The sequence below is a fragment of the Esox lucius genome, chromosome 7, assembly GCF_011004845.1.
Source record: "Esox lucius isolate fEsoLuc1 chromosome 7, fEsoLuc1.pri, whole genome shotgun sequence".
NCBI lineage: Eukaryota > Metazoa > Chordata > Actinopteri > Esociformes > Esocidae > Esox > Esox lucius.
Genome location: NC_047575.1, coordinates 30,591,851 through 30,608,927, shown reverse-complemented (window position 1 = coordinate 30,608,927; position 17,077 = coordinate 30,591,851). Strand labels below are relative to the sequence as shown.

The window sequence follows — 17,077 nt, the reverse complement described above, 5'->3', positions numbered from 1 at the left end:
CACCTGAGGAGTACCAGGCTTGAAAGACCCGTTGCTGTCCCTGTTCAAAGTCCTCCTGGTTGTGTTGCAGATAAAGACGATACCTGACGATTTCAGCTGCCACTGTGCTGACACCTCTCCCTCCCCCGTGTTGTCCTTGTCCTAGTCCATCTGGTCAGGCTCCCAACCTGGACTAAGTTTAAATAGACTCTGGACTCAGCCCAAATGCATTTATTAATTATTACAATTTGTACTCATAATATGTTCACCCGGCACAGCCAGAAGAGGACTGGTCACCTCTCTAGGTTTCTTCCAAAATATTGGCCTTCTTAGGGAGTTTTTCCTAGCCACTGAAATTCAACACTACTGTTGTTTGCTCCTTGGGGTTTAAGCCCGGGTGTTTTGTAAAAGCACCTTGTGACAACTCATGATGTAAAAAGGGCTTTATAAATACATTTGATTGATTGGTTGATTGATGGATTGATAAAGAATAGCAATACAATACAAACAGCAATACAAACTGATAAACAGACCGTCAAGAAAGTTTAAATGGGCAATATGTCAGTTACTCAGAACAATTGTGCAAAAATATTTTGAATAAAACTTTAACTGCAGATATCTTCTTGTCATTTATACTTGTATTTATGCTAGTAGTACATTAGGCCCTAATCTATGATTTTCGCAGGAAATAACTTTCTGGGTATCGAATATGTATGGGATCTTTTATTTCAGCTCATGCATAAGATAAGCACTTTACATGTTTGCTTTATATTTGTATTTAGTATAATTTCTACATGTACTGTCAATATATCAGAAATGTTTTTTCTTCTGGACAGCATTTTGGCACAAACAAATATTGCAATGTGAATTTGTGGTAACAACTAGACAACAAATTATCTACAGAGGATATTCAGAGCAGGTAGATTGAGTGCTCCTTTATTTTTTTAGGAGGACGCACAGTATTTAATACTATTGCCAACTGTGCACAGGTTAGTTAGGTTGTCTCTTCATAAGAAAAACAGTCTTCAGTTGAACAGATCAGAAAGCTTAAACAGTTTGACATTAGTGGTAAAGGGATATTCTGTTTTAGATGGGGAAAAAGAGCAAATCTTTAGATAGAAACGACCATTTTATTGTTAATCACTTTAGAGGGCCTTGTGCTCTCTGTGCTCCCCCCCAACTCTGCTCCTGGCTTGCCCTCTGTGTCGGTCTTGCAAATCAGTACCACAATGTAATTTATACATTTTTGTGAATGTATATTGTTTTCCAGACGCTTATGAAAGCTGTCATCAAAACTCATCTGTTTGTTTTGTCCTCTGCCAAAAAACAATACATTTAAATATTTCAGTGAGTGACGTTTTTTTTCCTTTCTCCTGTATATGCATCTTCATTCTACACTGCAAAAATTTCAGCTCTCATCTTTTATATGATTTTTGACTAAAGTTTTTGATCAATTAATATTTCACTTGTAAAGTAGACAAACTGAAAGGTGGAATTACATTCAACAATTAATCCTCATATTTTGGTAAAGAGGCAGTTACAATGAAAGAGAAGGATTGTGGTTGTGACTTTAGTCAATGTAGTGGGAAGAATGTGGATAAACTATTGCTATCCATTTATATTGATAGGCCACCATGTATACACAACCTACTCGAGAGATGATTGAAAATGGTAACATACTTTATTACCAACCCTAATTTTGATGTCTTTAATCCAAGCCTAAAAGAGAGTTTTATGAAGCTCAAGTAATTCTACTTCTTAAAAATTGTAGAGGACCCTTGCTCCATTAGCTACTCAATCAGTTTTTGCCCCTTAAACTGATGGAGAAAATGATGTTTGAACAAAACAAAAAAAATTGGACACCGATGCTGGGGCTATTTGCGCACCATTCTTTGTAATTGAAAAATCTGTTGTTATGGCATTAAATCTCCTGACCTCAGAATGTTACTCATCCAGTAAACACAAAGAGATTTCTTCAGTGGGAGTTCCTCCAACATCTTCAATATACAGTGTGTTTTACCTGAGGTTTGTTGCCTTGGGCTGTTACTCTATTTGTTTTTACATGACTTGTCAAGTGACCTACAAGAAGTTAAAATGACTGTGTATTCTGCTGATGCCACACTATACATGCCAGCACCCAAAGCAAGTAGCTCATTGAGATTCTTAAAAACAAGTTATTATAATTTCTAATAAACAATTAACTCTTAGTCTTATGTGCAACTAAAAATAAAAACACTGTATTTGGTCCAGCGAAAGTCTGTACGACATAATTATCCACTGGAGTTGGGCATTTAACACAAACCTCAACTGTGCCAGTTGTTTAGTCTCTGGTTTTGTCCTATCTTGGTTATTGTTAAGTAATGTAAAACTGTAACATATACTGTCCTCAACTGCACCCACTGAACAAACCTCAACGTGAAGTATGCGTAAGAGGATTCGAAATGTCTGATTATATAAATTTTATGTACGTCTTAAGAGTGATCTCTACTGGTGTGATGCAGTACTGCAGTCTTAGGGTCACATCCTACTGCTTACCTTGCCTCCCACTTTTCTACTTTTACCGGACATTTGTAGTAAGTAGGTAATATTTGTGTATTTGTGTCTTGCCGACATGATTAATTTCATGTGATGTAATGTGATCAGTCACATGTTGTTTTGACTATAAGTATTATGTGTTTGATGTTTAATTTGGACCCTAGAATGCTAGCTGTTGCATTTGCTATAACTTGGTTTCTAGAATCACATCTCCCATAACACCTTGCCCTACGTCTCCTGTGCCCCCAAGCACCAACTGCTACAGTGTGATGTTGTTCTAGGTAAGCTCATTATACTTATTCATTTGGATAGAACTGTCACTACAGATGGCTAGCCTAATATAAAGTGGCTGGTTCAGAGTAGAATGTAATCAACAAGCATTTGATTTTACATTAATAAACTTCAGAAATGGTGATCAATTTGGAGTTGTGAGTTGCTGTATTTTGACTGGCTAAAATCAAAATATGCCAAATACTCCAGAATAATGATATATATCTGCCGATGATATGGCCAACTTATTGTGGTCTAAAAAGACAATTCCGCATGACCATACCTGCATGGAATGTAATTTTAGTATTTCCAATAATATTGTACAATATTCTTATTAATAAATAATACACAACCAATTGAACCAGGTTTGCCCGATAAATATGTTATATTTTGCAACAAATTGTGGTGATAATATGCAGGACCAGACAGTAACTTTCTGAATTCAGACAATGCTCAGTCCTCTGTCCCTATTCAATGTCACTGTTCTGTCACCTCTCTTGGCCAAGGTTTCTTAGCATTTCCACCCCTAAGGAAGGTCAGCTCCTGCTCAGTCAAGTCAAAGCCCTTCTCTGTTCTAGCATTACCATGATGGAAAGAGCTTCCCTGGTCTGATCCCAATTGCATCACTTTGAATTAACACCAAGATATGTTTGGACCTGCTGCAAAGACATTTAATACAAGTATGGTCATACTTAATTATCCAAAGAGTTTATTTCTTAGTTTGTTTAGAAGCCAGAGTGGAAAAACTCTTCGTTGACGTTGATTCAAGAATTCTGTGATGGCCCTGCATCGGAAAACCCTGTTCTAGCTGTGTCTGTGCAATTTAATACCACTTTTACCAACATTAAAATTAAAAAACATAGCTGCCCCTTTACATTAATGATATGGCTAAACATGAAACAGTTTAAAATCAATGGCACAATATGCATGATAATTGAACAATACTTTTAGCTGGTGCTTTCAAAGTTGATTATATTAAATATAATTTCAAAGATAATTGACCATTCAGAACCACATGTCAAATGAAATTGAACATGTATAAATTATTCCTTTTTTAAGCATTGTATATAGTTCTGCCAATAACTCAATTTAAGCATTGTAATCTTCCAACTCTAGGGACAGTCCTTCAAGAAAATAAGTACGAGACAGTCACCCACAGAACAAGACAGTCACCCATATTCCTTTAAGAAAATCAATATGAGATAGTCACCCCAACTGAGCCGGTCTGATACCTAGCTAATGGACTATACAGTTGTGAATAAAACATCTTAGACAAACATTTTAAAAAATCACAGTAAAATAAGGAGATGATCAAGCTAAGATTTTCAATATAATTTTAACAATTTGAAATATATTACAATGTCACTTCTTGTGAATGTCAGTACATTGAAATATACATACATTAAATGACAAAATAAAATAAATAGATAATACTACTTCTGTTGAGTCGGATGAATGATCTCTGTCACACTGTCACTCTAAATGGCAGACATTCAGTTATTTCTCCCTAAATTAAACTAATTCATGTCACAGCTTCTCAGCACTTTTCAAACAGAACTGATTGTCGCTTTGGTTTTTGTTGGTATGAGGACCCCATGATGAACCCAAATGCAAGAGGACAGGTGCATTATATTTTGGAACTTGCCATAAGATGACGTAATAGGGAACAACCCTTTCCAAGATAAATACATAATACAAAAAATAGGCATAGGGGTTGTGTGCCATGGAGGCAGCTAGATCCATTGAGCAATACAAGACAATGTGGGAGAAAGTGAGCTGCTTTTTGTTCAGGTGTGGTTCACATAGTTCTGTCCATGACGTTCATCCGTGTCAAAGCAGCCACCGTGGATGCCGTTGTTACTGTAGCCAGGCAATACGCAGCAGGATGAAGACAGACTTTTTTTTTTTTACCTTACAGTAAACAAATAACACATCTTCTCCATTGGACAACACCGGTTGAAATGATGTATTTTAACCAGTTTTGCCCACTGGATCCTTCTAAGTGATAGCTGTTGCATACTCCCACATTAGGGAATTAACATTGGGGTGCTGATACTTTGCTGCCAACAAGGCAAGCAAAGCTAGGCGCTGTAAATACAAGGAGCTTTACAGTGTCCTACTTGGCCACTAACTCTGGTCTATCATGTGATGACAAGAAGTTGTCTATGCAGCTACAGTGGATATAAAAAGTCTACAGACCCCTGTTAGAATGCCAGGTTCTTGTGATGCAAATGAATCAGACAAAGAAAAATCATGTCAGAAATGTTTCCACCTTTAATGTGACTTATAATGTGAGGAATTAAATTGAAAAACAAACAAATCTTTCAGGGGGAAAAGTAAAAAACTCAGAATAACCTGGTTGCATAAGTGTGTACACCCTTAAACTAATAATTTGTTGAAGCACCTTCTGATTTTATTACAGCACTCAACCTCCCTGACCAGTTTTCTTCTCGTCTTTTCATCAGTTTTGGAGGGACATCTTGGTAATGTCTCTGTTTTGCCATATTTTCTCCACTTGATGATAACTGTCTTCACTGTGTTCTATGGTATGTCTAATGCTTTGGAAATTATTTTGTACCCTTCTCCTGAATAATATCTTTCAACAATGAGATCCCTCTGACGCTTTGGAAGCCCCTCTGCGGACCATGGCTTTTGCTCTGAGATTAAGAAAATGTCAGGAAAATCAGCTGAACCTTATTTGTGATTAATCAGAGTCACTGTAAATGATGGCAGGTGTGTAATGACTTCTATTTAACATGAGTTTGAATGTGATTGGTTAATTCTGAACACAGCCACACCCCCAGTTATAAGAGGGTGTGCACACTAATGCAACCAGATTATTGTTAAGGTTTTTATTTTTCATTTTTCCCCCTCAAAGATTTCAGTTTGTTTTTCAATTGAATTGTTCACATTATAGGTCACATTAAAAGTGGAAAAAGTTCTGACATGATTTATGTGTAGACTTTTTATATCCACTGTATGCAATGGAAACTCATTGCTGTCATCACACTATGGACCAGAGCTACTTTGCTAAGTAACTCTGACAAAAGATAATATTCAGTGACAGATCTGGACCACATTAATTAAAAGACTTCCAAAGATCATGGCCCAGCCAGACCCAGACCAGAACCATGACAATGTGGTCTCAAGTGGCCTCAAGACCTCACACTCCATATAGACTCCTTTCAAGATCCAGAATCAATCTCTGCTACAGACTCCCTTTAGTCTTTCCTTTGAATCTCTTCGAATGTGTGTCTTTGCACTGTCCCTCCACTTCTTACAGCAGGCATAGGATCAGCTCATAGTCCATCACCACCACATTCTCCTACTAATAACCCGCTTTTCCTTCTACATTTCCTTCTACAACCTATATTGCGTATGCATGTGGTATGAACATGTATGCATGTCTGTCTGTGTGTGTGTGTGTGTGTCTGAGTACAAGCATGTATGCCCATGTTTGTATGTGTGTGTGCATATATGCGTTTGTCAATCTACTCATCTATCTATCCCTACGATTCTTCAGAATCCCTTTACATGACAATAGGCCTCAAGGCTGGAGAAGAGGATGTAGAGGAACCAGAGGCCAAAGAAGAACAGGGTGGTGAGCACCTTGGTGACCTTTGGGCCACCCAGCTCGCCCCCTACAGACGGCCGACGGCGGAGCATCAGCACCCCCATGTTGATAAAGGCGAAGATGGTGAAGAGTGTGACAGAGAAGGCCAGGGAACCGGGGTCCACACGGAAGGGCTGGCCTTTGATCTCCCAGTAGATGGCAGCAACTGACCACGCCACCCCAATGCCAAGGAACACGTTGACGGCGTTGCTGCCTGTCACGTTGCCCACAGATGCATCAGCATATTGGTCCTGCGTGGCTGCCACTTTACTGGCAAAGGTGTCTATGGAAAGAGGTTGGGTTTAGAGGGTATAATACAAGATGTGTTGAAAATAGGTTAGAGCTAGGATTACGAAGGCTGGGAGAGGTTAAAATTAAGGTAGGGAGATACAGTTTTGCATTGCAGATTGTGTAAATAGCTAGCTTGGATTGAAAATAAAGTATCTTGAAGCAGAGACTCTTTCTCTTCACACACACGCAGACTAACCTCTGACCCCTAACAGACGCATGTGTACATGCTCATCTCAAACATTCAGGCACTCACTCACACACTCAGGGACTGACCAGGGATAGAGGTGCCCAGAGCCACAAACACCACGGCAGTGACAGTGTCTCTGAGGCCAACGGTACAACCAAAGTGGGAGGCCAGATCCCCGATGACTGTGGTCAGTAAGCCGATAACAATGATGGACACCATGAAGCAGGCCCAGCCGTTCCAGTACTCGGTAGGCGGCACGCAGGCAAACAGAACCTTCCAGAACACTGTCACAATGTGCATGAAGTAGTCAAAGCAACTGGGCATTCGCCGCTCTGCTCCCTCTTCTTCGTCACCTGGCAACATGAGGCAGGATGAGAGCGATAAAAGACATTTTCTGGAAAGAAGTCCCAAACATTATACAAACCACACAGAAAAAATAACAAGCATATACAAAAACACATACAAACACTATATGTAATGTATTATACAGTGCATTGAAGGTATTCCGACCTGATTTCAATACAATTTAGAATCTTTGGCACTAATTTAGATGTGTGGTCCACAAGCGTCGCCCAACCATCCCAAACAACCTGGAACAAATCTGCCACGAATAACTGTCCAAAATCACTTCAAGACGTGTGTAATGCCGGTACAACCAAACATTAATGTTTTGCGGTTGAAGACTTACGAAAGCAACATATCTTATTTTTTTTAAATAGACCCAGCATAAAACCAATGTCACTCCACAATAATTGATTTTGAGTTTCACTGTTTTAAAACAAAATATCAAACCATATTAAATTTCAATGTACCATTTGTTGCTAACAGGCGGGCAATGGAAAAAATATATATCATTGCAGTACAACAGTGGTGTGCAGAACCGCATCTCGGAACACACTTTGTTTGTGTTCATCACAGATGGGTTATTGCAGGACTTGGACAACCACTCCTGCATGATGCCATTGTTTCGGCATGGTCCTCATTACTCGTGGAATGTTTCCAACACCATGTACTGTTCTGGAGACAAAGTGTCCGACCCAGTAGTAGATCAGTGTACCTAATAAACTGGCCTCGGGGCAACTCTAAAGGAGTAACAGTCTTCCACGGCTGAGCTGGGAGACACTGTGCATACTCCAACAACAACCTGGGGGCTTTTCAAAAGTAGCCTTTATGGGAGAGTGGCAAAAGATATATACAGTATATTTGAATCGGAGTATTCCATTAGAGTACATGGCACACGTTTTCATGTCATACCTCCTGCACTGACTGTGACGGCCTCAATGAACTGTTCTCTCCAGGAATGAGTTCCAATCACCATGGCCAGATTGGTGTCCTTCAAGAGTTTGTCCACAGTGCTCTAAAACAACAGACAACAAATTAGTAATGGGAGAGGTTTTTTTTATTTTATTAAAGGGCATGTATTAAACAATAATAAAACAGCATAAAGATAAAATGGCATGCTCTGAAACAATTTTATCAATCCAAACTCAAGGTAAAAGAAGATAGCAACCAGGTTCTAACATAGATTCAGTCTACAGTCCAGAACTTTCGATTTAACATGCTTAAACTTAGGAAGTGTCTGGGGAGAGGGAAGTCTGGGCATCCCTGCTGCCCCCGCGACCCGGCCCCGGAAAAGCGGAAGAAGATGGTATGGTATGGTATGCTTAAACTTATATACTTAGTACCGTGGTCCAAAGTTTTGTATTTGGTCCTATGGTACTAGCACACAGTGACTACACTACTTCAAGTTTGTGACCCAACAAACTTGGTGGATGCATTGGCAGTTATTTTGCTCAACTGAAATTAATAATTTATATTTTTAGCATTTTGTTATTTTGCAATCACTTTTATTGTAAAAAAAAAATTGAAAATGTTTCTAAACAATTCTAAATGAATGTTGATGCTACCATGATTATTGAAAATCATGAATTGTGAATAATGATGAGTAAGAAAGGTATGGAGTGACTGCTGAGGTGTTTACTTCAGTGCGAGATAAAGGAGTTAGATTTATATGGTAATGTATTCTCTAGACACAACTCCTGGGTTGCCATGATTTGAGAACTAATAAAACCAGATTCTCTGCATCTCAGAGATTAAATCATCATTTGATGAAGATGATCGATTAAATATTGCATTCATATTTTTTTTTTATAGTTAAATAGTAATATTCAAAATACCCATTACTAATTTTGTAATGAAATAAGGCATTTGAAGGTTAACGCACAGAAGACCTTTCATACAACTTGGCACACATGAAAATATGGTACTGGCTCTGCCACGGACTGACAGTTCAGCATTTTGACAGTTCAGTTTTTAGCTTGAATGAGAATAAGAGTAAACATTCAAAGTATTTTGCTTGACTGCTCACTGTCATTCAATACCCACATCATGTTTACACTTGAAAAATGTCCTACCAATCCTCGAATATTAGGGTTAAAAGCTCCTCCATATATTGGATTGAATATACCACTCTGCCATCTGGTCAATAACCAGTGCCACCTTAAACCCCCATCACTGTGATCTTCAAACTCTGATAAATTGGCATTCCTGTCACACCTGATCCCAGAATCACCACACAATTTGTATTTATACATATTTTTTACATTACATTTTGTCTTGCATTTGGCCAGATCGTCCTCAAAAATGTTCATCACTTGTTTAAATAATATTCACATAAAATAGACATAGTATACAAATCAGATTCACCTAGTCAACTAATCACCAAGCCCATGATTAGCTGAATCAGGATGGATTTTGATGGAATAGACCAAATATGTAATGGTGATAAAACGTGTTTGAACAAAAGCACTGCTCTATTGTCAATGACAAGAAAAAGCAGTAGGAACATAAAGTAGGATAGATGTTCAAGTGGCCAAAAGGAAGTTTTAACAAGAACATCATTAAGGGCTTCCACCAGAGACAGTACAGGAGCAGATAGACTTGAAAACACCCCGCTAATATTTTAAGCCAGACTGGGCCATTTGCTTGTGGTGCAGTGCCCCAGAGAAAACTGGTTTATCAGAAAGACCCAGTGAGATGTCTCGCTCTGGGTCACCTGCTTTTCGGGGTGTGGTCAATAAACAGACCAAAAGGCCTGCCAGTTAAAATATTTTGTTTTGATTGGGATATCTTGATTACTTTACTGTCTCTGCTTTCCTCCATTTCAGTAAAATAAACTGGGTGGGCCTTCCAGCTTAATTGCTCTTCTTTAGCTGATCACTCCTGATAACCACGTTGGAGTCATAATCACAACTGGCATCTGTCAATGGTGTCAGCTAATGAAGTTGAAAGTCCCGGCACCCAGTTACGTTTTTTAAAATGGAAGGCCTCAATGGCGCTGCTTGTGCACTCACAGACAGCATCACAAACAATATACAGGGATGTGTCCTCTATCCTGCTACATAAGCAGGTAGTGGAGATCATCCCAAATGGACCCCTAAGCGCGTACACCCTACGCCCTTGTGGAGATCAGGGTATAAGCTCCACCATGCACTCAGATAGGCCATATTACTTATACCAATGAAATTGTCCACAACTGTATAGGACATAGGGCTTAAGCCTGGGCCAAATGCTTTCATTAAAAAGCCATCTCGGCTTTGTCTAATCAATCCTATTGATAGTGGCTACAATACCGGGTCCAGTATCCCTTGTGGACTCATTCCCTGTCTTATCTGTTGGGTGAGAAAGTGCCACAGTGGGAGGGGTTAATCAGACACATATTCACAGAGGTAGACAAACAAACACACTGTATACTGTATGACAAAGATAGACGTAGACAACCAAACACACTGTATACTGTATGACACAGACAGACGTAGACAACCAAACACACTGTATACTGTATGACGCAGACAGACGTAGACAACCAAACACACTGTATACTCTATGACGCAGACAGACATAGACAACCAAACACACTGTATACTGTATGACGCAGACAGACGTAGACAACCAAACACACTGTATACTGTATGACAAAGACAGACGTAGACAACCAAACACACTGTATACTGTATGACGCAGACAGACGTAGACAACCAAACACACTGTATACTGTATGACGCAGACAGACGTAGACAACCAAACACACTGTATACTGTATGACGCAGACAGACGTAGACAACCAAACACACGGTATACTGTATGACGCAGACAGACGTAGACAACCAAACACATTGTATACTGTATGACGCAGACAGACATAGACAACCAAACACACTGTATACTCTATGACACAGACAGACGTAGACAACCAAACACACTGTATACTGTATGACGCAGACAGACATAGACAACCAAACACACTGTATACACTATGACACAGACAGACGTAGACAACCAAACACACTGTATACTGTATGACACAGACAGACCTTAAACTCATAGGATTCCTCTATAATGACCTCTAGCCTGTTGTTCTCTCCCAGAATGGGCTTCCCCATCTCTGAGATACGCCTTGCATCTTCCTGTTCTGGAGTAGGATGCCCTGAAAGGGGAAAGAACAGGGTGATTATGATGTGGTTAGACAGTTGTAAGCTTATTATTTTATGGGTAATTATATGGGTATACACAACGACACGGCCCGTCAAACTGCATGCATAACTTACCCTGGTTGAGAAGAAGAGCTGCAATAGAAAAGGAAAAATTGGTTTATGACATTGAGATGTGACAATTTCTTATGCATGTCAAGCTAGCTGAGGTAATCAAGAGATTTTTTTGCATTCAACCTTAATTCATCCAGGTTAGGCTCAAAGAAATAAAAAGTATACTGCAAGAGAGTCTGTCAGGATTGCAGCAATTAATAAGACAAAAAAGGAAAGTACGCCTAAGAAAACTCAGGATGGGAGTCATGCTCAAGGCTCAGAGTTGGCGATGTGGACCTTGGGAAAAGCATGGCTACAAATGTGGTGGTTCAGTGCCACCTGTGGTTAAAGTGACAGAGTGGGAGAGTAGTACTTGGCAGAGTAGATCTAAAAGTGGTAGTTTGGCTCAGCCATTGACTTCATCCAGGCTCACTACGTAAATACAAACCCTCACAACAAATCCCACTGACCTGAAATTCCTCGCTTTAGCCATTTTGGTTCTTCCAATGCAATGAAGAAGTTTTCCTGCTTTTCATACTCCTCCACATTTACAATGCGCACCTGTAAAGTCTGACTGAAGAGATCCCCAAGCATACCCCCATAAAGACGCACACACACACACACACAAACACACACATTTACAGACATGCAAACACACATACAGAGGGAGATAGAGAAAGAAGAAATACATGTGATTATATTTGCACACTTTTTTGGATGATGACAAAAGCAAACATGTTAAGAACACAATCACATTTGGTTGAATAAATACAACTACCCACACTTCCATGAATAACATCATGTAAAATAGAATTATTAGGCCCATACTTAAACATACGCAAACATTAAAAGCCCTTTAACTCCCTCTTCTGCACGTGTCTCTAAATCAGACACAAATTAAATAACTAGGCGTGCATGTAAATGTATTTGTGTGAATGTGTGCAAACTCAAAAGAAATGTAGTGTCTCATGGATTCCAGGTCAATTATAAAGACTCAGCGGACACTGGCTGGAAGGGCCACCGGAGGTTCTAATTAAGCCCTTACACCCTGGATCATTTTCACTGTCTCAGCTTTGGGACACTTGAGCAAATGGTGAAGGTTTGAGTGAATGTGCAAATGGAGGGTCAGGGCAAGGGAGTCATTTGTAATGCCTGTGTAGCTCACTGATAGAGGACACAACCCCAGGACCACACCTCAGGACTACCTGGCCTAATGGCTCCTAGCTGTCCCTGTCTATAGTCCACTTGGTCCTATTGCTGATCTGGATTCTGCCTGAAGACTCGTGTAGCTGCCGGCCACAGCCCATGTATTCCCATGTCTATATTATGACCAGGTGGTCATCTGAGAGTTTAAATATATAAAGAATGGCTTAACCTTAACATGTGACGTCCTATGTGCTTCTTTTTGATTTTTCTTTTGGGGTATTTGGCTAGGCATCTGTACAAGTACTTTCTGACACCTGCTGATGTAAAACAAGTCTCAATAAAATAACTGTGATTGATTGGTTGAACATGTTCTCAGTTGAGAACTCTAACTATTTCAAGGGTTTGAAAACACAGCAACTAGATCAGAGCATTTAGCGCCTAGGTTTACTATAACTTTTTGTAAATGTAAAATTGTATTTATCCAATAGGCAGTAATTCTTCAACCCAGACAAGGAACATACACTGCTAATGTGGCTCATATATGGATGTGTTTTTTTTTTTAGAGGTTGACAGATAATTTTTGAAAAATAAATCTATTGTTGATTTAATTTGTTCTCAGGTTCTCTACACAGACAATCTTTAACATTTCAGATTTTGCGACTTCTTTTTGACCATTGCAAAGGAGTGATAGCAAGGGACTTGAAGTGTACACCTAGCTTTGGACAAATTCAATACAATTTACAGACCACACTCTCAGCAGGTAAAAAAAAAAAATCTGTATAATTATTTGCCATATTAATCAATCAACATAATAATAATAATAATGTATTTTATTTCTATAGCGCTTGTCAAGGACCCAAAGACACTGAATATGAAAAATAAATAAATACGATATACAAAATTAAAAACATCACATTAAATGTATGCTAAACTTTCAGTACTAAACCAATACAAAATCTGTAGACTACCATTACACCAGCATGACCAGGTTATCAGAGCCTGATTGTACATGTAAGTAGTTTGTGCAAATCCCCAAAAACGAGTTCAGTTCATTACTAATGACATGCAGTGTTTGCTAGTGCAGCTATGATTTGGGTACAAGGCACTGCACAAGGATTTATTGCTGTTGCCGTTTTTTTGACAGTTACCACATGTGATTGTTCATGTGTGACATTGAAGTGTTATTTATATTAATTAGGATTAAGTGTACTCCCGTAGCTCGGTTGAAATGTCTGTGGAGGCACAAAATGCTGTTATTATTTGCCATTCCATAAACCTCCATTTTTTTTTTTTCAGCAATCCTGTTATACCTTTGCTCGTGTGTTTTAGTTCATTGTCCTGTTGGATAGACGACCTCACATTCTCCTCAAGAATATTCTTGTACAATACGGAATTCATTGTTGACTCACTGATGGCAAGTTGGCCCTGAGGTGGCAAAGAAGCCCCAAAACCAATAATGCCACCGCCTCCATGCTTAATGCATTTTATGAGGTATTTCTGTTCAAAGGCATTGTTTTATTTTCACGATGTGTTACATTGAGGCAAAACAACTTCACTTCTGTCTCATTTATCCAGAGTACATTATTCCAGTAATTTTGGTCTTTACCCAGGTGTTGTCAGGCAAACGTCAGATGTGTCTTGATATTCTTTTTTTGAGAGCAGAGACTACTTCCTTCCTGACCTCCCACATAAACCAAGATTTATAGCAGTAATTACTGTCAAATATGCTTCCACCAAGTATTAACTCGGGGTGAGAAGACCTTTCCAAATATGATATTTCAGTTTTGTATTTTTACAATAATTAACAAATCCCCCTGCTATTGTGGAGTACTGTGTGTAGCATTAAAATAACTGTAATTTCCATTCAAGAAACTGATCAAGTCTGCCAAGCGTACTTGGAAGTTCCACAACATTGGCATTTGGTTTGAAATCGATAGTTGTCCACTGCCTTTTGCAAATGCTGTCTAGTAAGCACTAGAAAAACCTACCCAAGAAGTGCTGTTTAACAACAATAATTAATTCCAGTATGCTGCTTATTCCGAATTTTCACAACAGTGCCAAAACCAACCATTGTACAATCTTAAAATCTGGTTGCCTGTAAACTTTAGCCACTGAGCTTCATCCAAAATCTAATATAATCACAACTACTGGAAAAATGTAAGGACATTGTTAAAAATTATATACTTGTAATTACCAGGTCCTATTCTATTCAAATTACAGCACGTTACTTCTTCCAACTGCAAAACACCAGCCTCACCTAGTCTGTTCATTGGCGAACTCAAGCTCGCCCTTGGTCTCCTCGTAGTCCACGCCGGCGCGGGCACTCCCATCTTCGGGTGTGGTAGGGCAGCACTACCGTGCCCCGCGAGCCTGAGTTGCGCGTGACCGTCACCACCACCATACCCGAGCTCTCGCTCACCCGCAGCACACGCTCGCTAAATGTGAAGATGCCTGCATGATCATCGTCCAGGACGGTCACCATAGCGACCAGCGGCTCCACCAGCCGGCCCTTGGGTGGTGTTCCTGGCAAGACCTCGTTGCCACCCTCATCCAGGCGGAGGTTCTGCAGCCGCACAAAGAAGTGCTCGTCTTCCTCAAAGACATCGTCGTCCAAGATGCCCACCTGATCAGAGCAGTGACCACACAAACTGTCAAGATAGCGATTACTGCATTACAAACATTTTAATCTTATTTTAATTACAGACTGTTTACACTAAACATTTAAAATGAAACCTCCAGCCTGCTTTTCCACCAAATGTTCCACCTGATTTCAAAAGGCACATCTTCAAAGGTGGTAAAAGACATAACATACACAAATAAGCATTTGCTCTTTCATTATCCACTACTGCCCTATAGTTCCTTAATCAAGGGCACTAACCAAAATTCAACGTTGAGGTTTGTATGAACACAGATAGAGGATAGAATATTTAGCATTATTAAAACACACTGTACCTCTTTCAGTGTATTATACCCCCTCTTCAGATTAAGGGACAATAGATTTTTTACTATCTTGATTTTATAATTCCATATCCAAAAAGGCTAGAAAAGTAATCCTTTTTTTTTTTAAAGAGAATGTGATTTCTAGCATATTATGTTTTACTGGATAGAAAAGTGGCAAAATATAGAGGAGAGGGTTCCAGCAAAAAAAAAAGCAATGGATTGACAAAAACCCATGCTGGAATAATAAAAAAAAAACTTAAATGCCCTGACTACTTACTATAACTTTTTTGCTAGCAGTGGCTAAATATCTGATGTTTGTAATGGCTGTTTAATAGAATCATGAAGTTCCTCTTGGCCCACAGAAATTCATCTATTAAAAATATGTAGAATTCTCATTTAAAATCAAGCTAAGGTTTCACATTACTCAGAAGTACAGTCGAACCTGGCCGCAATGCCAAACAGAATTTGGCATTGTTGGTGTGGCTAAAATCATGGAAAAAAGTATTGATAATTTGTATAGTAACAGGTGTGTTACTATGGCCTCATAATTACACTGAAACTGCACCAGAGCCTATTCAGAATCAATGTGGAAAAAAGGAAGAAAGTACTGTTAAATTGCACTATAAAAGTAGCTTTGCTTTAGAAAACATGGCCAAAGCCTTGTAGGTACATTCAAACTAAACAGAAGTTACATTCAAACTACAGTGAAGAATTCTTTTTTTTTATCCCCTGCTGATTTTGTACGTTTGCCCACTGACAAAGACATTACCAGTCTATAATTTTTATGGTAGGTTTATTTGAACAGTGAGAGACAGAATAACAACAAAAAAATCCAGAAAAATGCATATCAAAAAGTTTATTAATTGATTTGCATTTTAATGAGTGAAATAAGTATTCAACCCCTCGGCAAAACATGATTTAGCACTTGGTGGCAAAACCCTTGTTGGCAATCACAGAGGTCAGATGTTTCTTGTAGTTGCCCACCAGGTTTGCACACATCTCAGGAGGGATTTTGCAGATCTTCTCCAAGTCATTAAGGTTTCGAGGCTGACGTTTTGCAACTCAAACCTTCAGCTCCCTTAATCCCACAGATTTTCTTTTGTGTTTCTTCCATTTGTGAATAATCACACCAACTGTTGTCACCTTCTCACCAAGCTGCTTGGCGATGGTATTGTAGCCCATTCCAGCCTTGTGTAGGTCTACAATCTTGTCCCTGACATACTTGGACAGCTCTTTGGTCTTGGCCATGGTGGAGAGTTTGGAATCTGACTGATTGATTGCTTCTGTGGATGGGTGTCTTTAATACAGGTAACAAACTGAGATTAGGAACACCCCCTTAAAGAGTGTGCTCCTAATCTCAGCTCGTAACCTGTATAAAAGACACCTGGGAAATATTTCTGATTGAAAGGGGATCAAATACTTATTTCACTCATTAAAATGCTAATCAATTTATATATTTTTTTACATGCGTTTTCTGGATTTTTGTTGTTGTTATTCTGTCTCTCACTGTTCAAATAAACCTACCATTAAAAT

At 39.1% G+C, this 17,077-nt stretch overlaps 1 protein-coding gene across 1 annotated transcript in view; it reads right to left on the bottom strand.

The window, feature by feature from the left end:
* Window positions 1-5,707: 5,707 nt before the first annotated feature.
* Window positions 5,708-17,077, bottom strand: part of slc8a2a (solute carrier family 8 member 2a) — a 46,314-nt gene continuing 34,944 nt past the window's right edge. The window contains 8 exon segments of the mRNA XM_029120704.2: window positions 5,708-6,680; window positions 6,962-7,228; window positions 8,130-8,232; window positions 11,249-11,361; window positions 11,483-11,500; window positions 11,929-12,032; window positions 14,862-14,938; window positions 14,940-15,227. Of these exon segments, the coding sequence (XP_028976537.1) occupies window positions 6,304-6,680; window positions 6,962-7,228; window positions 8,130-8,232; window positions 11,249-11,361; window positions 11,483-11,500; window positions 11,929-12,032; window positions 14,862-14,938; window positions 14,940-15,227 (1,347 nt within the window). The 3' untranslated portion in view covers window positions 5,708-6,303.